The sequence below is a fragment of the Cheilinus undulatus genome, linkage group 22 (assembly GCF_018320785.1).
Source record: "Cheilinus undulatus linkage group 22, ASM1832078v1, whole genome shotgun sequence".
Lineage (NCBI taxonomy): Eukaryota > Metazoa > Chordata > Actinopteri > Labriformes > Labridae > Cheilinus > Cheilinus undulatus.
In genome coordinates, this window is record NC_054886.1 from 16,483,558 (window position 1) to 16,507,809 (window position 24,252).

General features: G+C 39.4%; 2 protein-coding genes across 3 annotated transcripts; one reads left to right on the forward strand and one right to left on the reverse strand.

The window, feature by feature from the left end:
- The first annotated feature begins 3,992 nt into the window (after positions 1–3,992).
- LOC121504144 (eukaryotic translation initiation factor 5A-1) lies at positions 3,993–17,982 on the forward strand. Of its 2 annotated transcripts, none has more exons than XM_041778778.1 (6): positions 3,993–4,363; positions 6,297–6,466; positions 6,947–7,051; positions 8,032–8,163; positions 15,027–15,099; positions 17,225–17,982. In XM_041778778.1, the coding sequence occupies exons 2-5, from the start codon at positions 6,299–6,301 to the stop codon at positions 15,087–15,089; spliced, it is 468 nt and encodes a 155-aa protein (XP_041634712.1). In that variant the 5' UTR covers positions 3,993–4,363; positions 6,297–6,298; the 3' UTR covers positions 15,090–15,099; positions 17,225–17,982. The 2 variants fall into 2 exon arrangements, with proteins under 2 accessions (XP_041634712.1, XP_041634711.1); XM_041778777.1 differs by having other exon boundaries at positions 3,997–4,363; positions 6,294–6,466.
- Positions 17,981–23,406, reverse strand: gps2 (G protein pathway suppressor 2). The gene is made up of 11 exons (XM_041778776.1): positions 23,246–23,406; positions 22,739–22,856; positions 21,898–22,007; positions 21,683–21,795; positions 21,494–21,573; positions 21,306–21,385; positions 20,997–21,168; positions 20,732–20,815; positions 20,100–20,176; positions 19,897–19,992; positions 17,981–18,716 (listed from the first exon to the last, which is right to left on the reverse strand). The coding sequence occupies exons 2-11, from the start codon at positions 22,830–22,832 to the stop codon at positions 18,624–18,626; spliced, it is 999 nt and encodes a 332-aa protein (XP_041634710.1). The 5' UTR covers positions 22,833–22,856; positions 23,246–23,406; the 3' UTR covers positions 17,981–18,623.
- Between the last annotated feature and the right edge of the window lie 846 nt (positions 23,407–24,252).

Genomic DNA, 24,252 nt, shown 5'->3' on the forward strand with positions numbered 1-24,252 from the left:
GTTGCTATGTTGGTCTTCACAGTGTTTTTGCACAGTCATGCTACGACAACCCCACCTATGCTGAAGAGGTACTTTTAAAGTCTGTGCAGTAATGGAAAAAAGTGCCTAGTACCAAAACCAAGTAGACGTTGGTAAAGTTGAGCTGGTACTACATATGGAAGTGCAACAAAACTGTACTTAAAGCTCCAGTAGGAATTTTGAGTTTTGCTGATTTGGCGCCCCCTGTGGACAACATGGTACCCCTTATCTCTTTAACAATCCTTATCAGATGCACAACAGTCGAATTTTAAAAAGTCTTATCAGGCTTTATAATTACAAATGTATCCCAAATGAACATACATTGTCTTGTTTCTGATCCAAGTACAGGCAGTGGTGTTATAAAATGTTGTTAGCTGGCTAGACTGCCTGAAAGGTCAAATGATAAATCTCAGGTTAAAAGATGATTAGCAAAGGAGAAAATAAAAAGTGTTCTGAAACCCATTATAGTATTGTTAATTTTTGTTTACACCTTGTATTTTTTGCATATTGTGAAGTATTATATTTACAGACCTTAATCTTGATCTTTAGGGCCTCGTTTATCTGAAACAACTAAATGATTCAAAGGTAGAAAATGTGAAACAACCTCATCAATCAGCTGTTAGTACTACTATAAGCTACAGCAGGGGTTGTCAACTACATTATTACACGGGCCAACTTTTCTTTGCAGACACTTCAGGGGCCAGACTTTCAAACACACTAAAATAAAATAGCTATTTTTGTCTAATTAACATTTTCTTGTAATATAATTTGTATTTTCTTTCCAACTGTAAGTCATTTTTGGGCAGTAATGGTGGGATCAGTCTCTATTGCCTATACTGCAGCACAGGTGCATTAAAACATTTTAGTTACCTATTTCTGGGGCTGCCATGTTGTCCATCACTGGGTTTTAGGCTAATTTGCTGAATCCTGATTGGTGAAAAATACATACAGGAAATAAGTCTTTTGTTTTGATTCTCAGGTAGGGAAAACTGCACACTCCAAGAGCCTGAAGTGGAAAGTTGACACAAAAAGTATAGATTTAATCAGGACTGGACTGATAGGTATGTGTGTATCATACATTATATTTCCCAATAATCTTTCTTGGGGGTAGGATGGGGAGCTTTGGGGGCCTGATACGACCCCCTGGCCTCGTTGATGATCACTGATCTACAGTTCACTAACAACTTGTGGTCCCGACCACCAGAGGGAGGTAAAGACAAGATGAAATATTTGTTGAGTTGATGAGCATGGTGAGTTAAGCTAAGATGAAGTCAGGGGGTAGGGATACCTCTCATTATGTAATATGTGTGATGGACAAACATATTATTGCAGAAAAGTAAAATCTGTGGCTCTGTGGAGATGTCTTATACACCCCTGTGATCTTATCAATCTTGCTGTATGTTCAAAGGACTGGCTCGCTGTGATTTGCTGGTTCCACATGGACTTCTGCACAGTTTAATACGACATAGTATTAAGGAAGCAATAATAGATTAATAACTTTAAAATGTAGTAGCTGTGTCTTTAACTACAACCCACTGCACATAGGTCATAGGACTCCAGTTTCACCGCACTAAATTTAACCAAGCAGCTCCAAGAACTGCCAAGTTCAACGAAACCATTCTCTGGGCACAGAAGCTATGGGTCCCTGAACAGAAAATGGGCTCTAACTAGAAGTTTAATAATTTGTAGCGGAAGGAATTACAGCGCAGATGAGCATATTGGCAGGGTGGCAGCACTAGCTCTGTGGATTGTGAATATTTTATAAAAATGCACGGTAAATCAGAAGATTTACCAGGATTCTGCTCATTAAACGGGTTTAAAGAGAGAAAAGCCACGTACACTCGCCGATTGCTGTGCATTGTATGCAGGGCAGGAATGTGATTTAAAGATCTAACCTAAATACCGCAGTCTGCATGTGACAGATATCTAACATGCGAGCGAAACTCATCCTGACATGTACACATTTGTCGTGCATCGTAAGTGCAGAAAGTGAGATCCCTGCAAAGTAAAACACTCCGCCAGAGCCGAATGGTCCATGCTGCACTAGAATGAAAAGCCACGCATGCGCAGAGTGTTCAGAATTGCTGAGGTTTGTTTCATGAGCAGTCGAATGAAAGCAGCATTAAGCTGCCTGTAGTTAGCCAGAAGAACACCGGAAACGTTTATGTATGTTAGTTTCAAAGTAAAAGCACATTTTAAAATCCACTATTGGGAGGAAATCAACTGTGATGCATTGTACTGGAGTAAAATGTATTTTAAATTACAAAACACAGTTTATGATCCACGGTTGAGAATATATTCTATTCACTATATAGCAATACTATAAATTGTGAACTCTTTCAGACAATGTAAAATCTACTGTTTGCTAGAGTAGCCTACTTTGCGTCACTGTATTGTTGTAAACTGTAAAATACGCATTATTATAGAACTTCACTCCTACATTAGAGTGCAATGCAGACACTCTACGTTATAAAACACTTACTTATTCTATGTCACACATTATATTCATATCCATTACAGATAAACCAGGCTGATGTTTGCCTTCAGGCTCTGTACCTAAAATCAGGTCCAGGAACCTCGATCTGCGGCCACATATCAATATCCACGGACCAGGAATCTGTGTGGATCTCTGTCGAGTCCAAGTATACCCGACTGAAGCAGATGTTTGTCTGTTTTCACCTTCTCTTCACAGAGCAGACCTCCCGGTTTTGTTGTGCAGCGTGGCTGAGCAGGCATCAGGTCAAACCCCTATTGTTGTGTGAGTAACTCCGCTTTTCTGGGATGGATAGGTAAGATTGGTACCCCTACGGAGGGGTGCCAAAAAGTGAGATATAAAAAGGAAAAAAAAGCGTTCTGTGCCGTACCGAACTGAACTGGTGGAAACGACCAAAATGTCATACCTGCAATCTAGAATACACAGCAGACAATGATACAAGGTGCAAATTTTACTATACATCCCAGAACACAATGTACTGATACCTGCATTCCAAATTAAATAGCAAAAATGCATTTGACTAAATTTTACTACGCATTCAGATAAAAACAACATTTACACCTACTTTCCAGAGCACGTAAGACACACTTCATTGGATTTAGGTATGTTGCTCAACACCAACATAATTCCACTTGATTCTAAAATACAGACACTAGAGGGAGTGATGATGTAATGAATATAAGCACAGCCAAGCTGCACTGATATTCAGTATAACAACACAACCACAAGTGTGATATTGTTTTAACCCAACAGTTCTCCACACCACATTTGAAAATAAGTCAAAACTGACAACAGATTTATTTATTTATTTTTTGCTTTAACTAGTTAAAAAAATTATTGAACCTGGACTGATGCCAAGCATTAAAACACTGAAATACCAGAGATTTAAAGACACCAGCTGGATTGATCAAGAATAACATCATCTGCTGTGATGCTTTATGACTGTCCTCAAGTCCTTCATCTTTACTCAACAAGACTTATGACACGTCACAAGCTCAATAGATATTGCTATTATTGTCAGTGTGTGTACGTTGACATTTGCGTTATCTCAGTTTAGTCATAAAAAAGTGCCCCGACTATTTCTCCTTATCAAAATGTTTGTTTTACAAAATCAAAACAGCAGGAATGCCATGTGTCAAAACTCAGAAGTACAAAACAGTAAAATCATTCAAACAAAAAGTTAGTATGCTGGCAATGTTTTTCTTTATTCTTGCAACTTGCTGCAATTATTAGAAATGGAGCACAGGCCGTATTTGGCCCGCAGGCCAGATATTTAGACACCCTGGTGTTATGATATTGTACACTTATATCCTTCAACGAAAAACACGGGCAATTTTTATTTTATTTTATTTTTTTCAAACATTCATATTTTGTGAAGGCACATTGCAACGTTGTAATAGCGTACTGACGACGAGATTTTATTCTGACAGTTCCTGCGGGAAGTCGACTATCATCTTTTCTCCATGTTGTGTCAATGGTGAAGAGCTGGATGAGGGAGAGACAGAGGTGGAGGCTTCAGACACTACTTACATAGCGGATTTCTAGTCTCTTGTTCTTCTCGGCCCGGCGGCTGACTTTATCGGTTGTGTACCTCTGTCGGAGGTAATTGCAATCTGGATAACAAAGAAGACAAGGGAGAGAGGAGAGCATAGACGACAGGAATGAGAGAGGAATAAAGAAATAGCTGATAGCTTAAGAAAAAGGGATCGACACCGTGAACGAGCCACTCAGGAGGAGACAAACCCCGGCCAGACGACTCGTTAGCACGGATACAGGGAGGCAAAGAGGAGGGGGAACGACCGGGAGACAGACTGATTAATAACACAAGAGAGGAAAGCTATTATCAGTAGGGTAAGTTCCTTTTCATCACATCCAATAGACGGGGCGTGTTTGCGCCTGAGCAGAAAAGTTATCCCATGCACATGTCTGTCTGAGGCTATATTATGACAAATTCCCATTAAACGACCCATATTAGCAATGTGTTCAAGAAGAGGCGCACCGGCAAATCCAGCTAACTTACCACACCGTAAAGGGAGCTTCCCTCTGACTTGATAGCTAAAGGGGGGAAATACCCGATGACGCGTTCACCTTTTTTAAAATTGTGTTAAGTTTACAAATGATTACAGATATCGCTCATAATTAACGTTTGGCATTCATATTAACTTTTTATTGCTCTTACACGCGTGCAGCTGACATTTTATCGCTCGTACTTTGCTCACTGCACGACAGAACCATCTAATATAGCCTCCCCTATGCGCTAGTGCACGTCGTAGCCATCACGAGTATTAGCTTAGTCATTACTGTACACGAGCGGGCCAAAATTTAATAAATTTCAGTGTGTGTAGATATGCTGAAGGCTGCATGAAGATTAAAATAATTAGCACCGTTACATAACATATATATATTAATAACCCGACTGGTATAAGTGTCTTAAAGCGTGTTATTTCGCGCCGTGTGCTGTTTTTATGAGAAGAAGGGCCTGGGCCCGCGTGCAGTCGGTACGCGTGGATGCGGGGAACGGACCGTTAGTGAACGTTACCGACGGCAGCGGGCCGTGGCACGTTCTGTACGCACTAGGCCGCAGTGAGCTTCAGCTCATCACTGCGGACAAACTGTACAACCCGCTGCCTCCACCCGGATGCGACTTGCCCATAGATTTCTGCCCCTTTTTATGTTAATTTTACATCACGGAGCCCGTTCAGTCAGTAAGGACTCGAGACACCGCCTTTAAATTTGATTTATGGGCTATTAGCGGATTAGCAGCGCTGGTTTAACGTTTCACCCGGTTAACAGTCGCCCTAATTGTCAAGTAAAGCCCATTATTGATGTATTTAAGCCTTTTATTTAATTATAACCCCAATGAAACACAATATATAAAAATAACGAGTTGGGAGCTAACTTTAGACAGTTGTCTGACTGTTGTACTCGTGGCAGGCAGCCTGATGTAATTGTAAAGTTTAGTTTAGCAAATGTCACAAAGTTTGGCAGTTGCGTTTTAATGTCAACGAGCAGTATATGTAACTAAATTAGTTATATTCATTGCACCTTTATAACTGCTTTTTGCAGTAGGAACGGCTAACAGGTGCCATGTTTCTGCTGCTTTATTTAGCCCTGTCTGGGCTGCTTCTTCCTCTGCACCCCCAAGTTTTAATTGGTATCACCAGCCAACTCTCACATTTCCACCTTGTTCTGCTTGCCACAGATTCAGCAGGAACGATCGTGTGCATGACACCTTTATCTGCTAATGTATACAAGAATACTACTAATTGCATGCATTTAAAAATTAAAGCACTCATCCGGTTTGTGCACCACCATTAAGTTTGTTATTACCTGAAAGTAAACATCAGCCTTGTGTTCAAGGAGTGAATAAAACACAAACATAACAATGGAATTATGTTAAAATATCTTCTGTGTGGCTGGTGAATCAATATTTCCCCTAGAGATGTACTCTGTGAAAAGGTGGCTGTTGACATGGTGGCATGATAGCCAAGTGAGAACGTTTTTTTCTGGATATGGCACCATATCTAAACACATTTTATTTTCTTTGATCTTATATAAGGCATTTCGATATTACAGTTTTATGATGCCTTTCTTTTAGACATATCAAGGATACATGTTTTTGACAGTGGTGTCCTTTGTTCAACACAAAAGTTTTTGAGAAAACAAAAGTTTAAGGGTAATAGCAAGTACCATATAATAACTAGCATCAGGTCTGAGTGAAATTGAAATTTATGAACATGCTGTTTACTCATGTCTGTGTCATGTGTGTTCGATTTTACAGCAGGCATGGCAGATGCAGACCTGGACTTCCAGACAGGTGATGCTGGGGCATCCGCCACCTACCCCATGCAGTGCTCTGCCCTGCGTAAAAACGGCTTTGTCGTCTTGAAACACCGACCCTGCAAGATCGTTGAGATGTCCACCTCCAAGACTGGAAAGCACGGCCACGCTAAGGTCAGAGAATCTTAAAGTGGTGTGAAAATTACACACAAAGATGTTCTTTTAAATGCGTAAAGCTAAATGTATTGTGTTTTGAATCAGGAAAAAATACAAATAAAAATGTTCAGACAGCAGTTTCTCTCAGTGTGGACTCACAAAGGAGAGGGAGAGTGAGTTATCACTCTACTATCTATCCATATCTCTCTACTATAAGCACAGGTCACTGTCATTAATATTAATGCACATTAATGGACACTTCAGTTTGTGCAAGAATAGTACAATTTCCCAGATGGGCTACAGTTTCCATTGTTTAAAAAAACTGTTGAAAGTTTTATGCATTATAAAGTACATTTAAATTTGAGGCTCCTGGCAGTGAGTCATGACCAGCCATGTTCAATCAGGTACTTGCCAATGCCTTCTTTTTTCAGATGTGATATTTTGGGAAGCATTTGAGTTAGACTACTGATCCTTTTTATGTTCTCTATGCTCTAATAGGTCCACCTGGTTGGCATCGACATCTTCTCTGGTAAGAAATATGAAGATATCTGTCCCTCCACCCACAACATGGACGTCCCAAACATCAAGAGAATGGACTATCAGGTGAGACAGCTGAAGGACTCAAGGGTTATTTGAGGTTGTGGCAGTAGCTCACTATCTGGTGTACTCAGTAAGCTCAAGACCAGTACATTTTCTTAAACTTTAACTGTGAAACTGACATAGAAATTACAATAATTTAGAGCTGATAAATGATTTCTCTTAATGGTTGTATTTTTGGGAGAGTCAATTTAATAGTCATGTCTCTTTATTAGCAATATTCACAAATATGTTTTAGTCTTTGAAAGGCAGGAGATTGGAGGTGTTAATGTGCAAGTGACTTTAAGAAGCAGGACATCAATCTGGTGCAGTGTAGCACTTTAAGGGGAAATTATTTACGGTTTTATTTCTGTATAATTTATCACCATGCTACAAAGCACAAAGCTATAAGAAAATGTCTTCATATGGTGCAGTCACAAGCTTGTATATATAAATAATCAGGCCTAAAACATAGCCAATAAAAAGAGTCATTTTTGTCTTTAAAGCTCCTGTGAGAAGGTTATAGCTGGTTTTGAAAGAGTCTGAAGTTAAGTCTGATGTCTCTATATGAGGGACAAAAGCAAACTAGCTTATGAACATAGAAATAGCAGGTAAAGGGTTAAACAGTTAGCTAGGTTTCACTGCCTTTGAGCTTTAACATTTATTTAAGTCAGAGCAAGTGATGCCAGTGAACTTGAGAAATGTTTGAATGTCTTGGTAGGCCTGCTACATCCTCTTGATTACACTCTATTTGCAGAAGGTGTGAAACCTGATATGTTACTAAAAAGGTTACCAAGAACTTGACTACTGATCAATTCAAACACGTTCTGTGCACGCACCATGTCAAACTGTTCAGACAATGAGGTATGATTTCCTGCAGACGTGTCACTAAAATAGTCTCAGATTAACAAAGGTATTAGAGGCAACAGTGAGATAAAATTGAATAACACCTCTGCTTTCCTTTAAATAAACTGCCTCTGCTCCGCTACTTTTTTCTTCTCCTCTAGCTGATCGGGATCCAAGATGGCTACCTGTCCCTGCTCCAGGACAGTGGTGAGGTGAGAGAGGACCTGAAGATCCCTGAGGGAGACCTGGGCAAAGAGATAGAGAGCAAGCACGAAGCCGGAGAGGAGATCATGGTGAGTGCTGTCCTTTTCACCTTGTGCCATTTTTGAATATATTCACACTGCTTTTAGAGATACTGCCACAGCAAATATCCAGTTTCTGATCGATGAGCTCTACTGAAAATCACATTAGCACAACAGATGTGTGATAGCATGTGAGAACACAACTGACAAATACTTATCTTGGTGATTTAAATCTTGAGTAACTATTTATGTATCCAAATATTTAAGGTGTAAAACATTAAGAGCAACAAATCCTAATTTTAAAGCACTACTGGGATTAACAGAGACGTCTCTTGCCTGCGTGGTAAGTTCATTGTCAGGCTGGGCTTGCCCCTTAGACCAGTGTTTCTTAACTGATCTCACTTTGGGGCCAATCACTTAAAAAGAAATCTAGACCAGAATTTTGTATATATTTTTCAAACTATCACGCTAATTTAATGAAAGAAATTTGTACCTCAGAAAGATGGCACCAAACATAGTAGAACACAGAGATTGAAGAAAATATCCTGAAGTTTCCTGGAAATTTATCATAGAATATTCAAAGTCGTTTCAGGGAAAAACTCTTATGTAAAATTCCAAAAAAAAGTTTCAAGGAATATTCCTAATAATTACATAACATTTTCACCCCAAAAATTGTTTAAAAGAAGTTGAAACTTCCTGGAGAAGATTGATGATATGTTTCTGGGAAATGTTTTTATAGTTACTAGTGAAAATTCCTGGATGTTAGTCACTCCTTTTGAAATTCCCAGAGAACATTACAAAAAGTTTCTGGCAACATGCCCACAAAAACTTCCACAAAACTATAGAAAATTTCTTAACCCTTTTGGAACAAATTTCCCTGGGAAAATTCATCAAAGATTTCAGGTAAATTAAATTAAACAGTAACATTTTTTGTTTCCTTTCTGCTCTCCAAAATGTAGAAGACAGGGGGTAAAAACATGATTAAATAGCCCTATGTGACACAATATTTTTTCCAGCAAACATTCCCGACCCATTGAAAAAGGCTCCATGACCCACTTTTGGGTCCCGACCCACCAGCTGAGAACCACTGCCTAAACTGTTTAATACATGGACCTGTGACATCACCCAGTTGATATTGGGGAGACACTGTGAAGCTACCAAAGATTACTCCATCCTGTCAATGGTGCCTAAAATAGCTTTTAGTCAACCTGCTGAAGTGAGACTCAGGGCGCATTTACACCAGAGCTGTTTGGTCCACTTTAAACGGACTCTGGTCCGTTTTCCCAGATAGTTTGGTTTGTTTGGAGTGGTGCTCACACAAACTCTGGTGTAGACCATACAAGCGGACTCTGGTCCACTTGAAAACAGGGAGTCTCGGTCCACTACCAAACGAACCCTGGTGTGGTTCATTTGAGGTGTGAAAGCAAAGCAGACCACCTTGGGGACCAAAGGCAGGAAGTGGCATAAGGCGTAATGATCTACAGCTTAATATGTGATTTAATACATTTAAACACATGTCGGTACCTCGCTTGGCATCTGTGTAGCCATAGCAACACGTCGTAGTCGGTGCGGATTTATTCATCTCATGTAAAGAACGACATGCTGGACAGCTCACCGCCTTGCTGGTTGTTCGTAATGCCTCAATATAAAACTAGAAACCCTAAGACAGCGTAAATTCTGTGTTTTTTCCATTGTTTATGTGGAAAAAAAGACCAGCAGAAGGAGATGAATTTCCGATTCCGTCTTCCTCTAGGCCTTTTTTTCTTCTTGGTCGTCGTTTGTTTGTGACGACAGCGCCCCTGGGAGGCAGAGGTTGTAGGTGTTCAGACAGTTTGGTCTGTCTGACCAAGAGCAGTGTGAATGCGAACCAAACCAGAGGAAAGTGCAACAATGTTGCAATTTCCGTTCTAAAATGGACCGAGTCCCCCAGACTATCTGGGGTGAAAACAACATTAAGGAGCAACTTGCAGGTAGGGTTGGGCAATACTCATTTTTTTTATACCGTCATACCCTTCCCTATATTTTATGGTACGATATTACCGCCAAGTGTTCAAAAATCTCATTATTCCTGTCAGTGTGAAGCACAGCGAGCAGAGCACACGTATCCACCGGCGTTTCATTAAATCCTTTTTCAAAATTACCCTTACAAAGCAGATGGATACGCCCATTTCCGTGTTTCTCACTGGCGAATCCATCTTGCAAAGCTCCTGTCTGAACCGTTTGGGCCTGGTTAGAAGGTGACAGGACCAATCAGTGTCGATGGGCAGTACTTTCAGGAGCGGCAGAGTCGTGACGTATGCAAGCAGCAACAAGAGGTGGCACAGATATGGCGGAAGACATTAGTGTGGATGCTGCTAAAGCGCCAGTTTTATCAGAACTTGACGACATTTCGTCGTTAACAGAAGAACAAAGAACAGCATTGAGTTGTTTTCTTTTCAAAACGACAAAAGTTGTGTACTGACATGTCCACAGTTGCCATGGTTCGTGTTATGCAGTTCTCTATCGATTTACTCCTCTGTAGCGGCTACGTCACATTTCAATTCATTGTGGAAAATGATAATCAATGATATCACTCCCAAAATCTAATCATTTCTTTCTTTTGCCATTTCTTACATTTCCTGAAAATTTCATCAAAATCCTTCCATAACTTTTGAGTGATGTTGCTAACAAACAAACTAACAAACCCTGCCAATCACATAACCTCCTTGGCAGAGGTAATAAGATTGTACTCCAGGATTCACTTACTTTTTGCTGCATTCATTTTGCCCTTTACCTTTACGAGCCTTCCAGGAGTGACTGCCGAGGAGCATCTCCACAGCGTAAGCTGCCACCACCGTGCTTCACAGTGGGGATGGTGTGTTTGTGGTGATGTGCAGTGTTTTGTGTCCGCCAAATATAGTGTCTTGTCTGATGGCCAAAAAGCACCATTTTGGATTCATCAGAACAAAGAACGTTCTTCCAATGGAAATCTCCCACATGCCTTTTTATTTGTATCCATCCCCTGGCTTATACTTGTTGCTTGGAGTGTTCTTTTGTCTTCATGGTGCAATAGTAGCCAGGAATACTGATTAACCAGTGACTGGACTATCTGGATACAGTGTCTTTATATCACAATCACTTGAGACACATTCACTGAACTCAGATGTGATCAGGTGATCACTAATTTATGAGACTACTAGCACCAATTGGCTGGACCTCTGCTGAACTAGGTCACAGGGTCCGGCATTAACTGTTGCCCAAATGTCCGGGGCAACTCCAAAAAGCCGACGGGCAAGCAAGACTTGTAAGGACATGCCCGATCGGGCAAGCAGGACTCTGAGCTTTTCTGTTCTTTAATTTTATTATTTTCCTCTCTCCTTTCTGTTACTACAGAGCAGAGGTCGAATATTCTCCGTCATTGACGGATTTTTTTAGAAGGATGACAGAGAATTTTGAAGGCTGTCCGTCACTTTGACGGGCTGGAATGATGAGGATGAGCCTGCATTTCAGCGCACACACACAGACAGATCCATAGACCTTTTCCATTTTGCTCATTTGTCATGTGGATACCACCCATGGAAATATAACAAAGAGATGGGTGAATAATGATTCAGATCAGCGCCTGTTGCTTTATTTTCTCTTGCTCGCTCACCACCGCCCGACCCTCCCCTCTCTCTCTCTCTCTTTCTCTCTCTCTCTCTGAAACTTCACTTTAAACACTGTAGTTTGCCTGTGTTTTATGTGGATATCACTCATGGAAATATAACAGATAAAAGCATATGTTTGTAGCCTACTCACAGCTCATAGCAGAGACAGAATTAAAAAGTTGTTCTACATCACTCCAACTTGTCTCAGCGCTATGACGCATGGCCTTGTGCTGTATGAAGCTCTCAGTCAGGCTGGATGGATCCAGCGGGATTTTAAAGGAGTGACAGAGACACACGCTCACACGAAACAATTTGCCACATTCTACAAATTTTTGCAGTCAAGGCAAATACAAACGCAACGGACTCAGTGTGCAAGGTCCGAGTGTGTGACGTTTTTTGGATTACGACTCCTGTGGAGCAGACAAATGCGCACAGCTCCATGGTGCAGCATTTCAACAACCTGTTATCAGTTATGGTCGTCAAACTACAATATCTTGATATTAAAAATATCCTTAAAAGTGTACGTGATATCTTAAAAGGCACAGTTCATAGTTGCTTGCTTAAAGACAGGGATTGTTGCTCCACCGTCACTGCGTAAAAATGACGAGGAGTAAACGCTGTGCTGCTGTGTTCATCTTACTCTGTGCCATTAAAATGCAGAACTTCAAAGACTGTTTTTGAATACAAGTTTAGAAATGGTGCTTCATTAATTAAACACTACTAATAAAATCATATTAAATTATATCATATTACAGATATTAAAGAGGAAATTATAATGACGGATTATAAAATGGCATGACAAAATTTTTACGACCCTTTCCGTCAAAATGACGGACAACAAAAAAGTCCAGCACAACATCAGCTATGGAGCCACCGAGGAGCCAGATGCAGTGTGTCTCTGCCTCCATTGGCTGAGCTTGTCTGCTGACTTACAGACATGAGATGTGAGTCAAACTTAGACGTAGACGTAACATTTTTAATCAAACAAGAAAAATTTTAATTGGTTGATTTTCACATGTCAGCAAAAATTCTTAAGTTTAATGATAAACCAAATAAAAACAGAAGAAAAGTACCTTATACTTGGTGCATATGTAGCAGACCCCGCCACCTCTTTAGTGTCAGTGGTTTGCTGACCTCATTTCCTCTGAGAATAGTAGATTTCGTCAGTTACAAAAAAAATATTTCTGAGACTGTATTATTACCTAATTAGTATTGTAAATATGAAATTCCTGAGTTTGAATTTCTTCGGAAAACAACCTGGTGCAGCTTTCACATTGCACTGATCCGTACAAAGTTAAATATAATGTTCAGTGGGCTAACACATAGCTAATAAATACAGTTTTCTTAAGAAAGATGTGTTGTGTATTACTTTCCACATTTGACAGGCAATGGATTTTAGTTCTAAGTATGTTGTGTGCAAAATGTATGCACTTGACAGCCAGAAAAAGAACCTGCCAGACAGGGCAAGTAGGAATTTAGATGGGGCAAGTAGATTTGGGAAGCTCTTACCCTGAAGCGCAAGTAGGCAAAAACCTTAAGGTCGGACCCTGGGTCAGTTACTTAAAAGGGGTGTATACTTATGTAATCAGTTAATTTACCTCACATTTTTTGTTTAATTGACATCACTTTGTAGAAATTTATTTTCAATTTGACTTGTGTTTTTTGTGTTTTTCTGTTAAAAAAGCTAAATCATATTGACTGTGATTGATTCTAAAATCCATAAGATGGCAAAACATCCAAGGGGTTGAATATTTTTCATAAGCACTGTATCACACTACTGATTAATAAAAGCCATATATTGTATAAAATGGTACATTTATGTATTCACACTCAAATGAGACATTTAAATCCACATTTTCTAAAGACTTTCGCCCAAATTCATCTTTGAGTAAAGAGAGCTCAGTTTATTTCCAGGGGTCCAAGTGTAGCCTTGTAAATGATGCATTCAGTTTTATGCTTGGATTATCCTGAATAGATAAGTTCTTTTGACTGTTTTTGGTACCAGAAAGGACTTTGGAAATGCAGAAGCAAACAAGAACCCTAAAATGGACAAAAGAAACAAGGCTGCATTAAACTCAAAAGGAAAGCATTTGAGTTTTTAAAAAATCGATGCAAAACCTAGCAGTGCAAAATATATCCAAATATTGTAAGAGCCTCACCACCACCACAAAACCCAGCTACATAAATTAAGTCCAAGAAGACAAAATAATTTAGATGAAACCTGTACGATGTAATCAAATAAAAAGATTGAAACAATAAAAATGATGACATTTTTCTCTTATTTTCCGAAATATTTATGCAAATGACAGTCAGAGTGTTTTTCAAGTTATCAGCCATTAGAGCATAATTCAAATGTTTTTGAACAAACTTCATGATGATAACCAATATTTTAAAAAAAATAAAAACCCCAAAATGCACTTTTCCACATTATTATTATATAATGTGGAATGTGTATTATATTCGACCTCTGCTCTGTAGTAACAGAAAGGAGAGAGGAAAATAATAAAATTAAAGAACAGAAAAGCTCAGAGTCCTGCTTGCCCGATCGGGCATGTCCTTACAAGTCTTGCTTGCCCGTCGGCTTTTTGGAGTTGCCCCGGACATTTGGGCCACATTATAGGGCGGCTGAATAGTAGGTTTATACATGACTGCAAGCCTCTGGAGGATCCTACACCTTGAGGTTGGTAGGACTCCAGAGGCACCAGCAGCTTCAAATACCTGTTTGCTGCTTTGCAGTGGCATTTTAGCATCTGCTCTCTTAATCTGATGAATTTGTCTGTCAGAAACCTTCCTCATTATGCCTTTATCTGCACAAACCCGTCTGTGCTCTGAATCAGCCACAATTTCTTCACAGTACGTTGATCACGATTGATTTTTCATGAAATATCTAATGTTTTCATTCCTTGTCCAAGGCATTGCACTATTTGACACTTTTCGGCAGCAGAGAGATCCTTTTTCTTTCCCATTGCTTGAAACCTGTGGCGTGCTTAATAATGTGGAAAAGTGCATTTTGAGGTTTTTATTTTTTTTAAAATAACGGTTATCATTATGAAGTTTGATCAAAAACATTTGAATTATGCTCTAATGGCTGATAACTTGAAAAATACTCTGTCATTTGCATAGACATTTTGGAAAATAAGAGAAAAATGTCATTTGCTTAATAATGTGGAAAGCGGTTTAAACAATAAAGATGGAAGAAGCTACAAAAGAAGAAAAAAGAGAAAAAGAAGAAAAAAATAAATAAAAGAATACCTCAGGCTAATGTTTCTAAACTGTTTGTTTCTGCAGATCACCGTTCTAAATGCAATGGATGAAGAAGCTGCGATTGGCATCAAAGCCCTGGCCAAATAAGCCACTGCAGGTAAATACAGAGCTACAGCTGTATGGACATGAAGCTGCTTTTCAACCCCACCCACCCCGACCACCGACTCACCCAGCCTAACTGAAGAGGAGTGTGCGTCTGTGCGTGTATATGTGTGTTTGTGTGCCAACAGCATGTGCCATGCTTGTGCAAGAGAGATGTCATGTTCATGTACAGTTTGTTGCTCATCAGTGGAGAAAGGGGAAGACAAGTCCAGTCTGCAGTCTTTAAGGGTGATAGGTTTTTAATCTTGGTTTAATTGGAAAAGTAACTTCATCTGCAATTCTGCATGGAGGTAATACTGGAAATAGTCATGTTTGCAATACTCTTGCATTATATAATTACCTTTTTGTGTATATATTTGTGTAAAGCAAAGATAAGAAGTTAAATTAAGAGATTTACAATTGAGGAAATGTAATTGGGTAATCTGGATTTGCCTTCTCCTTTGATGGATTTTTTTCTTTCATGTAACACTATTATAAGCATGTGTATTATTTCTAAATAGCACTACCAAAATAAATCAAAGCTTAGGGTTCATATTGTATTTTTAAGCTGGGTTTTTGTTGTCATTTCTGTGGGTTGCATTTTTTTTACAACCTTATCTCACCTCTTGCGTCTTGTAGCTCCCATTTTGTATATAAATATGGATAACACACCTCTATTGCTTTCTGGTGTACAAAACTGAAGCAACAATATCTCACAACAGAAACTGACATGTGAAGCCAAGAAGTGCATAACAACCAGCTAATAGAGGCAAAATATTTATGTCACTCCTTCTCCACCAACATGTATTAAACTTTGTAAAAATGGCAAGATCTTTCAGGTCGGTACGGTCTACAGCAGAACTGATTCTTGTGTCGTTTTAGAGTGGGAACTTTCAGTTATAAAAATTTCTTTGACTTTTAGCTAGTTTTTGTTGCATTTCTTCTCACAGTCCCTCCTTTACTTTTCTAAAAATGCTGCATTTGTCAACAGAGCTGATGTTACATAAGCTCTTTTTGCATCAAATAACCAATAAAGCTTTTAAGAAGCATGAACGCTTGGATTTAAATCAGCACAATAACAGTTAACTTCAATGTAGAAACCATGTTTAAGGACATGTTTACACAAACAATCCACTGAAAATGTTCTTTCTTGTCTCATTGAAAAGTCCTGTATCCAGATGACAACAATTTGATAACCACCATGCACAGAGACTGGCAAAAATGACTAAACTGTAGTATACATGCTAGGCCAGTAGGTGGTGGTGTGACTTTAATCACATAGCAATGGGATGTAAACATACAAAAAATTGCCATCAAAACTGTGAAAGTAAGATGAGGCAGGGTGCTTGTCCATGTGACCCTGAACTCAGGTGGGTCGACTGAATGAGCAAAACAAACAAAAGCCATAATACACAAGTGTGCAAGTCTGGTTTACAGAGGAAACTAAGAAGTTTTTACCACTAGTTAATTACGGCGTTATCAGTAGTTTACCTCCTGGAACCTGTTTTCAGGCACCCAAAATAATGTTGTTGATTAAAGCAATGGCCAAAATGCATCAAGATGTTACCATTTGAGGTGTAGATGGTTGCACCCCATGTGAACTAAAGGCCTAGGTTTAAGCATGTCCAGTGGCTCCTTTCCCACGTCATTTCCCTCTCTTTCATCCCTGTGTTCAGACTGTCGTCTATAAATAAAGGCACAAAAAGCCACACGTTTTTTTTTCTTTGATGAAACTGTCGTGTAAACATGGCCTACGAAAAATTAATTGGCTGGCATGTTCAATTTGACCCATGTTCCCTCTAGAGCCAAAAGCTCTAAAGCTTTTGGCTTCACTTCCTGGGAGATGTTGTGTTGTCCATCTTCTTATACAGGCTATTGTAATTACAGAGAGACTGCTTGTATCTTTGTTGCAAAGTCAGGTCAAACTGTTTTTTTTTTTTTTTTTTTGCACTTTTCTTCACTGCAGACTGAAGGTTGTGGAATAAAGTGTCCACCAAAAAAATGTTTCCAAACTGTTGGTTGTCCAATGACTCCTTAACCTGTCTCGTATATTAAAATATATTTCCCCACATTGTTTCCTGCATCATCTTCCTTTTCTCACATTTCTCTCTTTTCTTTCTTTCTTTCTAATTCTGTTTCAGGGGTAAACGAGATGCACTGGACCTGGGGAAAAAAGGAGGGGATATTGCCTCGTCAATGCTTTTCTCCCTCTTTTTCTTTCTTTTCATCTTTGTTTTACATACTCTCTCTCCCTCACTCTTTCTGAGCCTTCTTTGGGCTCATTTAGAAAAGAACTTTAATAAATAATTGGAAATGCCAAACAAACATTCTCTATGTACACATGCAATTAAAACCACACATCTGGACTTGCAGGTTAAAAAAAGTCACAGAGGAAGGTCTCTAGTTCAAATATTCAGTAGCTTCCTACCATCAGGGGAAAGAAAGGTGGTGATTCTGTCACATCAGTTTTATTTTTTATACATGTCCCCCCTGTTTTTGAAGGGCTTCAACTCTACATCTGCATTATTCTGTTGAGGCTTGTTCAGCGTGTGCCATACTTGACGTTTAATGTGTGGCGCGTTTTATTTTGGTGAGTCATCTGAACAAGCACCTCCTGCTGTTAATTTTATCACCTGAAACCTGTCTATTAAACAAAGGTTACAAACATGGTACACAAAGGTGCAGTTTCCTTTTTATCTTGAGGAGTTTAATGGGTTAAAAAGATGCAGAAAGTCTTGAAAAATGTAAATTATCAAAGGCCACTGGACCGAGTTTCCTCCTAGAGATGTTCAGAAGGATTGCAGAAGCATTACTTGGTGTTCAATAAAATCTGAGCAACAGTTTAGGAGGCCGAGGAGTTGTGTTTGTCTCCAAACAAATAAAGGTTACACAAACTGTTTGACTTGGCATTATCCTTTTTGTTTATTTAGCAACATAAAAGCTTTAAACAGCAGTGACTCAATTTGTTTTATAAGAGAACACAAAAAACAAGATTCCTCCATAATTTGTGGTAACCAAGCATAATGGGTCTATTGTGATCAAGCAGAACTCTGCCACACGATGAATCAGTCTGTGATGTCAATTTAACCCATGTGATTCAAAATGAAACCAACAGTGCTGCTAAAAACGTGCATTTACTCTGGTTTCTGCTTCTTTTAAGCAAGGTACGTCACTGCAGAGATGATAAACTCCACTGATGTCTCTATAATGAATGTTAGAGTACAAAGAATAAGCTCTGGCTCATGCGGTCCTGTTTTATACAACATATTAACATTTTAGTGTACATAAGCACCACCAGAACGGCTTACAGTGTAGGTAAAATAATCTATCTTACAATTTAACATTTAAGTCAGATAAAAATCAAAACCATAAACATGACAATAGACCTCTTGATAATTAAGTCTAACAGATGAGGAAAAAATCATCCAGCTTAGTGATGTTTTTCTGAAGAAATCAATCCATTGTCCGCTCAAAAGTTCTTCAGGTTCTTGAGTGAAGCCGTGACATTTTGGCGATGATGAAGGTGAAGGTGGTTGTAAGTTACTTGCCATGATGATAGAACCTCTGCCCACTCTGGCTGTGAGAGAGGAAGCCATGACGGGGAGCACCCTGAGGAGAGCTCTGGAAAGGGGACTGATGACGGAGACACAGAAGAACATGATGACAGGACAACAGTCAATTAGAGATAAAAATACTTTTACATTATGACTGTGAAAGGTTTGGTGACAAGAGCGAGTGGATGATAGTAAGCAGGTTGGAAAAAAAGCTTAGAGGAAAAGTCAGTGAGACAGCTTTTCCATTCTGATCTAAGTGAGGACTCAAGGTGGCACCAGAAAACCAACTTAGATACTGCATTTCTTAGATGGGTAAAATCACTCCCACCAATGAGGCGAGGTCCTTCTTAATGCATTAAATTGTGCCTCCTCTCTCTTCATCATTCCCTTTCAGACATGATGAAGGATCATCTAATTCATAACTTTCTTGTGATGTCCCACACTTATGAAACAGCAGATAAGAGAGGCTTGCAACTGCAGCACGCTACAAGGAAGTTGAAAGTCTCAGTTGCCACCTCCATGGCATAGTTTCCCCTTTTCAGATGAAGGGTTCAAGTTGATGCACTTACCTACTGGGAGACTCCTCTCATTTTAATATAAACTACTGGATTAACTTCAGCAAAGTACAATTGTCTTTTGATTAACATCACTACAGAGAAGTGACAGCCGGCAACGATCCTGATACTACCACTAGATAATTTTAACTTCTAATTTTAGCTAATCAGCACTCACTTATGCTTTGAAAGACATTTTCTTGCCCTTTGACCAAGGCACATAAAAACAAATCTGTCCATTCTTGTGAAGACTTTTACCCTGGCAGTGGTGTTAAGGGAAGGAGGCACTGTGCATGGGTAAATTTCAAAGTGAGATTATATAATTACATTGATTTTTAGTTTTCTTTTTTCTCGTATCTTTCTTTCAGTTCCATGCTAGGTGGAGGTTAGACACAAGGAAGTAGCAGAAGTGATGAGCGCAATGAAGCTATTTAAGAATGGACAAAAGACTGGGTGCCCAGATAGCCTAGTTGCCTAAGGCGCGACTCATGTACACAGGCGGCCTGGGTTCAAATCCGGCCTGTGGCCCTTTGTCGCAATTCTCTCCTCACTCTCTCCTGTTTCCAACTCTATCCACTGTCCTCCTTTATCAATTTAAGGCATAAAAACTAAAAAATAAATGTAAATTAAAATAGCACTGAAAAAGACTGACAGGCTTGGTGTAAGAAATGAGCGGCGTGTTTGTGTGTATTCTGAAAGGTTTACCTTTGCAGTGGGAATCTGGACTGCCATTGATGGCGTGGGCAGCAATCCTGGAGCAGAAGGATGCATGGCTGGTGGATGCATCGGCCTTAAAGCCCCCTGGAGAACACCAACAAACAGCTGAAGTGTCTCAGAATGGTAAAGCTTATAAATGAAGCTCAAACTTTCCTTTCCCGTGAAGAACATCTGTTTTTTAATGGTCTTACCGCATCAGTAAAGCCTGACTGTTGGTTGGCATGCTCCAGTTGCTTCTGCAGAGGGATTCCTGCTCCTGGGATGTATCCTGCTTGACAGACGGAAAAGATAATCTATGTTTAATCAAAATCAAAAGCAGAGTATAGATTTTTTTTGTTTTGTTTTTTTGTGGTTTGTTGTTCTCAGCCCTGTATTTACATTGATGGGGTGGCTTTTCCTTTAGCTTGTTGACATGCCATTCATGCCATTCCAACACACAACAGGAAGAGAGACAGTCCCTTCCACCCACACACTTTCTCTAGGGGTATTATATCAATACAAGAATACAACATCAGGAAAATTAGTTTACTTTTTCAAACCCAAGAAACAATTTACTTCTGCAATAAAAAGGCAAACAAATCAATCCAATCAACTTTAAGATGCACATCCTCTCTATTGTTTTCAAATGAATATCAGCACTTGAATGCTGCTGAGTGGAAAAGGAAGGAAGGAGCAGGGGAAGAGTAGAGGCAGAGTGATAAAGGAAGTGTAACCAAGGAAAGCATTTGTTTTGGTCTTAAAATTTTCTCCAAAAGTTTGAAAGTAAGCCTTTAAGATCCTGAGGTTTATTTTGGTTATGGCTGATGATGATGTAATGACTGACCAGGCTGGGAGGTGAAGTGACTGTGGACCGGGTATCCAGGCTGCTGGTGGGGGAGGTACTGCATTGCCTGAAATGCAGAGGCACCTGTGGAAGAATAAAAGCTACTTAACTTCTTTTCCACATTATCTTAGTTCAAATCACTGAGATTAGCACACCAAGAAAAAGCACAGACACTCAGTTTGTTCTGAACTACTTGAGTAATTTTAATGAGCATACATATTGTGTTGCTTCATAGATGACGTGTCAATCACATTTTTCTTCTTACCTCTGATCTGAGAGCTGCTGGCAAAGCTGACCGGTACAGAAGGTCCTGGGGCATACGTAGAGGGGTGCTGGGCCTGAGCCACACCATAGGGTTCATGGACACCTTGACCCCCGCTGAACTGTCCATGTTCTGCTGAGCCTGAACTAAAGCCTGGCGTCTGATAGTGACGAGTCTAAAGATGATACGGAGGCTGAGTTAACCTAGCCATACACAGTACTGGCTTCAATAAAAACTATACACTGAGAAAATGTCATAAAACATACCAAGTATATTTAATAATATTTCGCAAATTAACAGTTTTCTACTCACAGGGATCACAGCCGCAGGAAACAACTGTTTGCTACGCTCTCCAAGCAGAGCGCCAGGTCGACTGTGGCTGACTGGACTGCCTAAAAGAGGAAAAGAAAAAGATCAGCAGGCAATGATTTTGAAAGGATAATATTTTCCAATAAACCAGAAGAGGCAAAAGGATGCATTGCAACTCAAAAGAGCCCTACCTTGAATGCTGAGGAGGTGCTGCCCTGCGTGCATTGGCAGGCTGGATTGGTAGCTTGCTGAGGTCAATGTTGTGATATCGCTGTGAAGGAAAAAAGGCAAAGAAACCTGACATCAAAAACACTTCCAAAATAATTCTGACGATCTGATAAGTGCTAAAATAGAAACAGAAGCAGTAGCATCGTCCCTACCTCTGCTCCTTTCTGCGCCTCTTCTCCTCCTCATGAAGGACTTTCTTGAGCTGTAAGAAGAGCTGGTGCTTCTCTTCTTGGAGTCCCTGAAGTTTCTCTCCCATCTTCATTACCTGAGATTCACAACAGACATTACAATCATCACATAAAAGCCAATAATTACAGCATTTGTCTCCAAGGTAAAACAGTAATGCCATAAGGACATAAAAGCAAACCTGTTCTTTGGTCTCCTCCAAAGACATTCTCTCCTCTATTTCTTTTGTCCTCTTTCTCTCTTCTTCCTCCTTCATCTTCTGCTCCATCATTTTGTCCACCTCTTCCTCCTCTGAAAAGTTACATATGTTAAATGCTTGATAAACAATTCCAATTTCTTATATGAAAAATAATACTTTAATACACCATGGGAGTGTATTACAAGAAATATGATGTAGTCCTTATTCTGAGAGACCCTCCCATTCAAATGGTACTGATATTCTTCTGTTTATTTTATCTACCCTAATAATATCAAAGAAAACGTTTTTTTAACTCTGTTTCTGAGAGACACACTACAAACACTGACGTGAAAGCACAAACAGGACCTTTACACATGAATGTATGGAGAGATGCACAAGGACTAGCGTCTTACAAAGAATATGTTGGTGGTACTCAGGAAGTTAACTGGCACCTTTTCAGTTAAACAAGAAATAATCTACCAATCAAAGTTCGTCACTTTTGGTGCTGGGTTTACTTCATATCAATTTGTATAGAAATATTGCATCGTTTTTTGTGTCAAAATATCCTGTAACTTGTATCAAGTTGATCAAGTTATCTGCAACATTTCACAAAAGAGTTCATCAAACCTGCCAAACACAATAAAATAGAATAACCAGAACCTTAACTTAAATAGAGAAAACTTCATATTCAAGACTGCGCTGAACATGGTTGTGCTTATGCAACACTTAGAATGAGTTAAGACACCTTTTTTTTTTTTTACCAGACTACCAAACTTGGCTGAAAATACATTAAAAATGACTTAAGAGGTTTTAAAGGCAGAAACATATGTAGCGAGTTCTCCACCTTGTCTCTTGCGCTCTCTCTCCCTCATGATGTGTTTGTGGAGGGCTCTGGCCATCGCGTTGGACAGCTTGGGTCTCTCCAACAGAGCGGGCATGGTGACAGGCAGTGGAGGGGCCAGCTGGTTCAGAAATTAATTTTACACATTATAAGAAGTCACAGAAAACAGTCTTACAACTTTTCATTTCCTATTATCATGCCCGTTGTAAAATATAAATACTGCAGGTGTAACGGTTCAGGCCTAGCTGCTAATCGGCTAACGGCTAAGTTAGCATTGTTAGCTTTAGTTGTTACCAACGTTCATGTATTTCATTAAAACGCAGTCTACAAACACAATGAAGCTATATGAGATAGCTACACGGAGCAAACAAAGGGACACCGTTTTGGTCTTTCTCATACTCTAGCAGTAGCATTAAGAAGAGCGCTAGCTAGCAACGTAGCATCAACGTAAATCAATGTATGACATATTTTCTTCACTTTACTGAAAAAGTAAAGCATCGAAAGTCTTACTTTTGTTGCTTTGTGTGGCGTTTAAAAAGAACCTAACCGTCACGCGGTTTTATACTGAGGCAGTTTGAATGTTACTGGAACAATTTTAGAAGCTAAAATCAGATGTTCCACAGAAAATATAAACAGAGTTTTTCAGCCCGGGTGAAAAGAGTTGCGCTTCCGGTGCCAAGGACGACACGACCACGAACGTTCCCTTCCGAACTGCGTCATGGGAAATGTAGTTTTTCCTTTCCCCCAGTTTCATGGAGTTAAACAGTCTAAACAAGCACACACATTTCCGACTTCATGTACAATTTATTAGATTATGCTAGATTTGTGAACGTGTAATGCAACCTTTAGACAGACTCTACAAATAAAAATGTATTTTGATGAAAGTAACCCAGAACAGTCCTTGTCTCCCCCAATAAATTGGATCTACACTTGAAAAACACGTTCAAAATATATCCATGTCATTAGCCAGCAAGTGTTATATTTGTTTACTCAGCTAAACAGAGCAAAATTATTTAAGCTTATGCTTTGCTAAAAGCATTTTTAAATTGGTTTTACTTTATCGTTACTTTTTCCTTTAAATATGTTTGCCAGGTGACTTGACTTCTCCTGCTCAAGTGGTGCTCCTTTTTTGTAAATTGTCTTTGTAATGTTTCAAATAAGTTGGGTATTGAAAAAATGAGCTCTTGGGTTTTGTTACATCTTTCTCAAAGTAAACATAGATAAATGTGTCATGTTGCACAACTTTAAAGGCACACATATTTGAGGAGCCACAGTACTTGATACGCCAGAGCAAACCAATGCAAAAACAGGAGCAAAGGCCAAACTTTATCATAAAAATAGGGTGTTGTATGTCACCAGATTATAAAACCCTCCAAGACAAGTGTCTGACTTAATGGGGTTCAAATTGAGTCAACTTAATTTCTGCAATTGCGGGAGTGATTTCTGTCTTTTTAGTTAGTTTTAAATCCATACCACACTTTAAACTAAAAAGATGTTATCAGCAAAATTCAATAAAG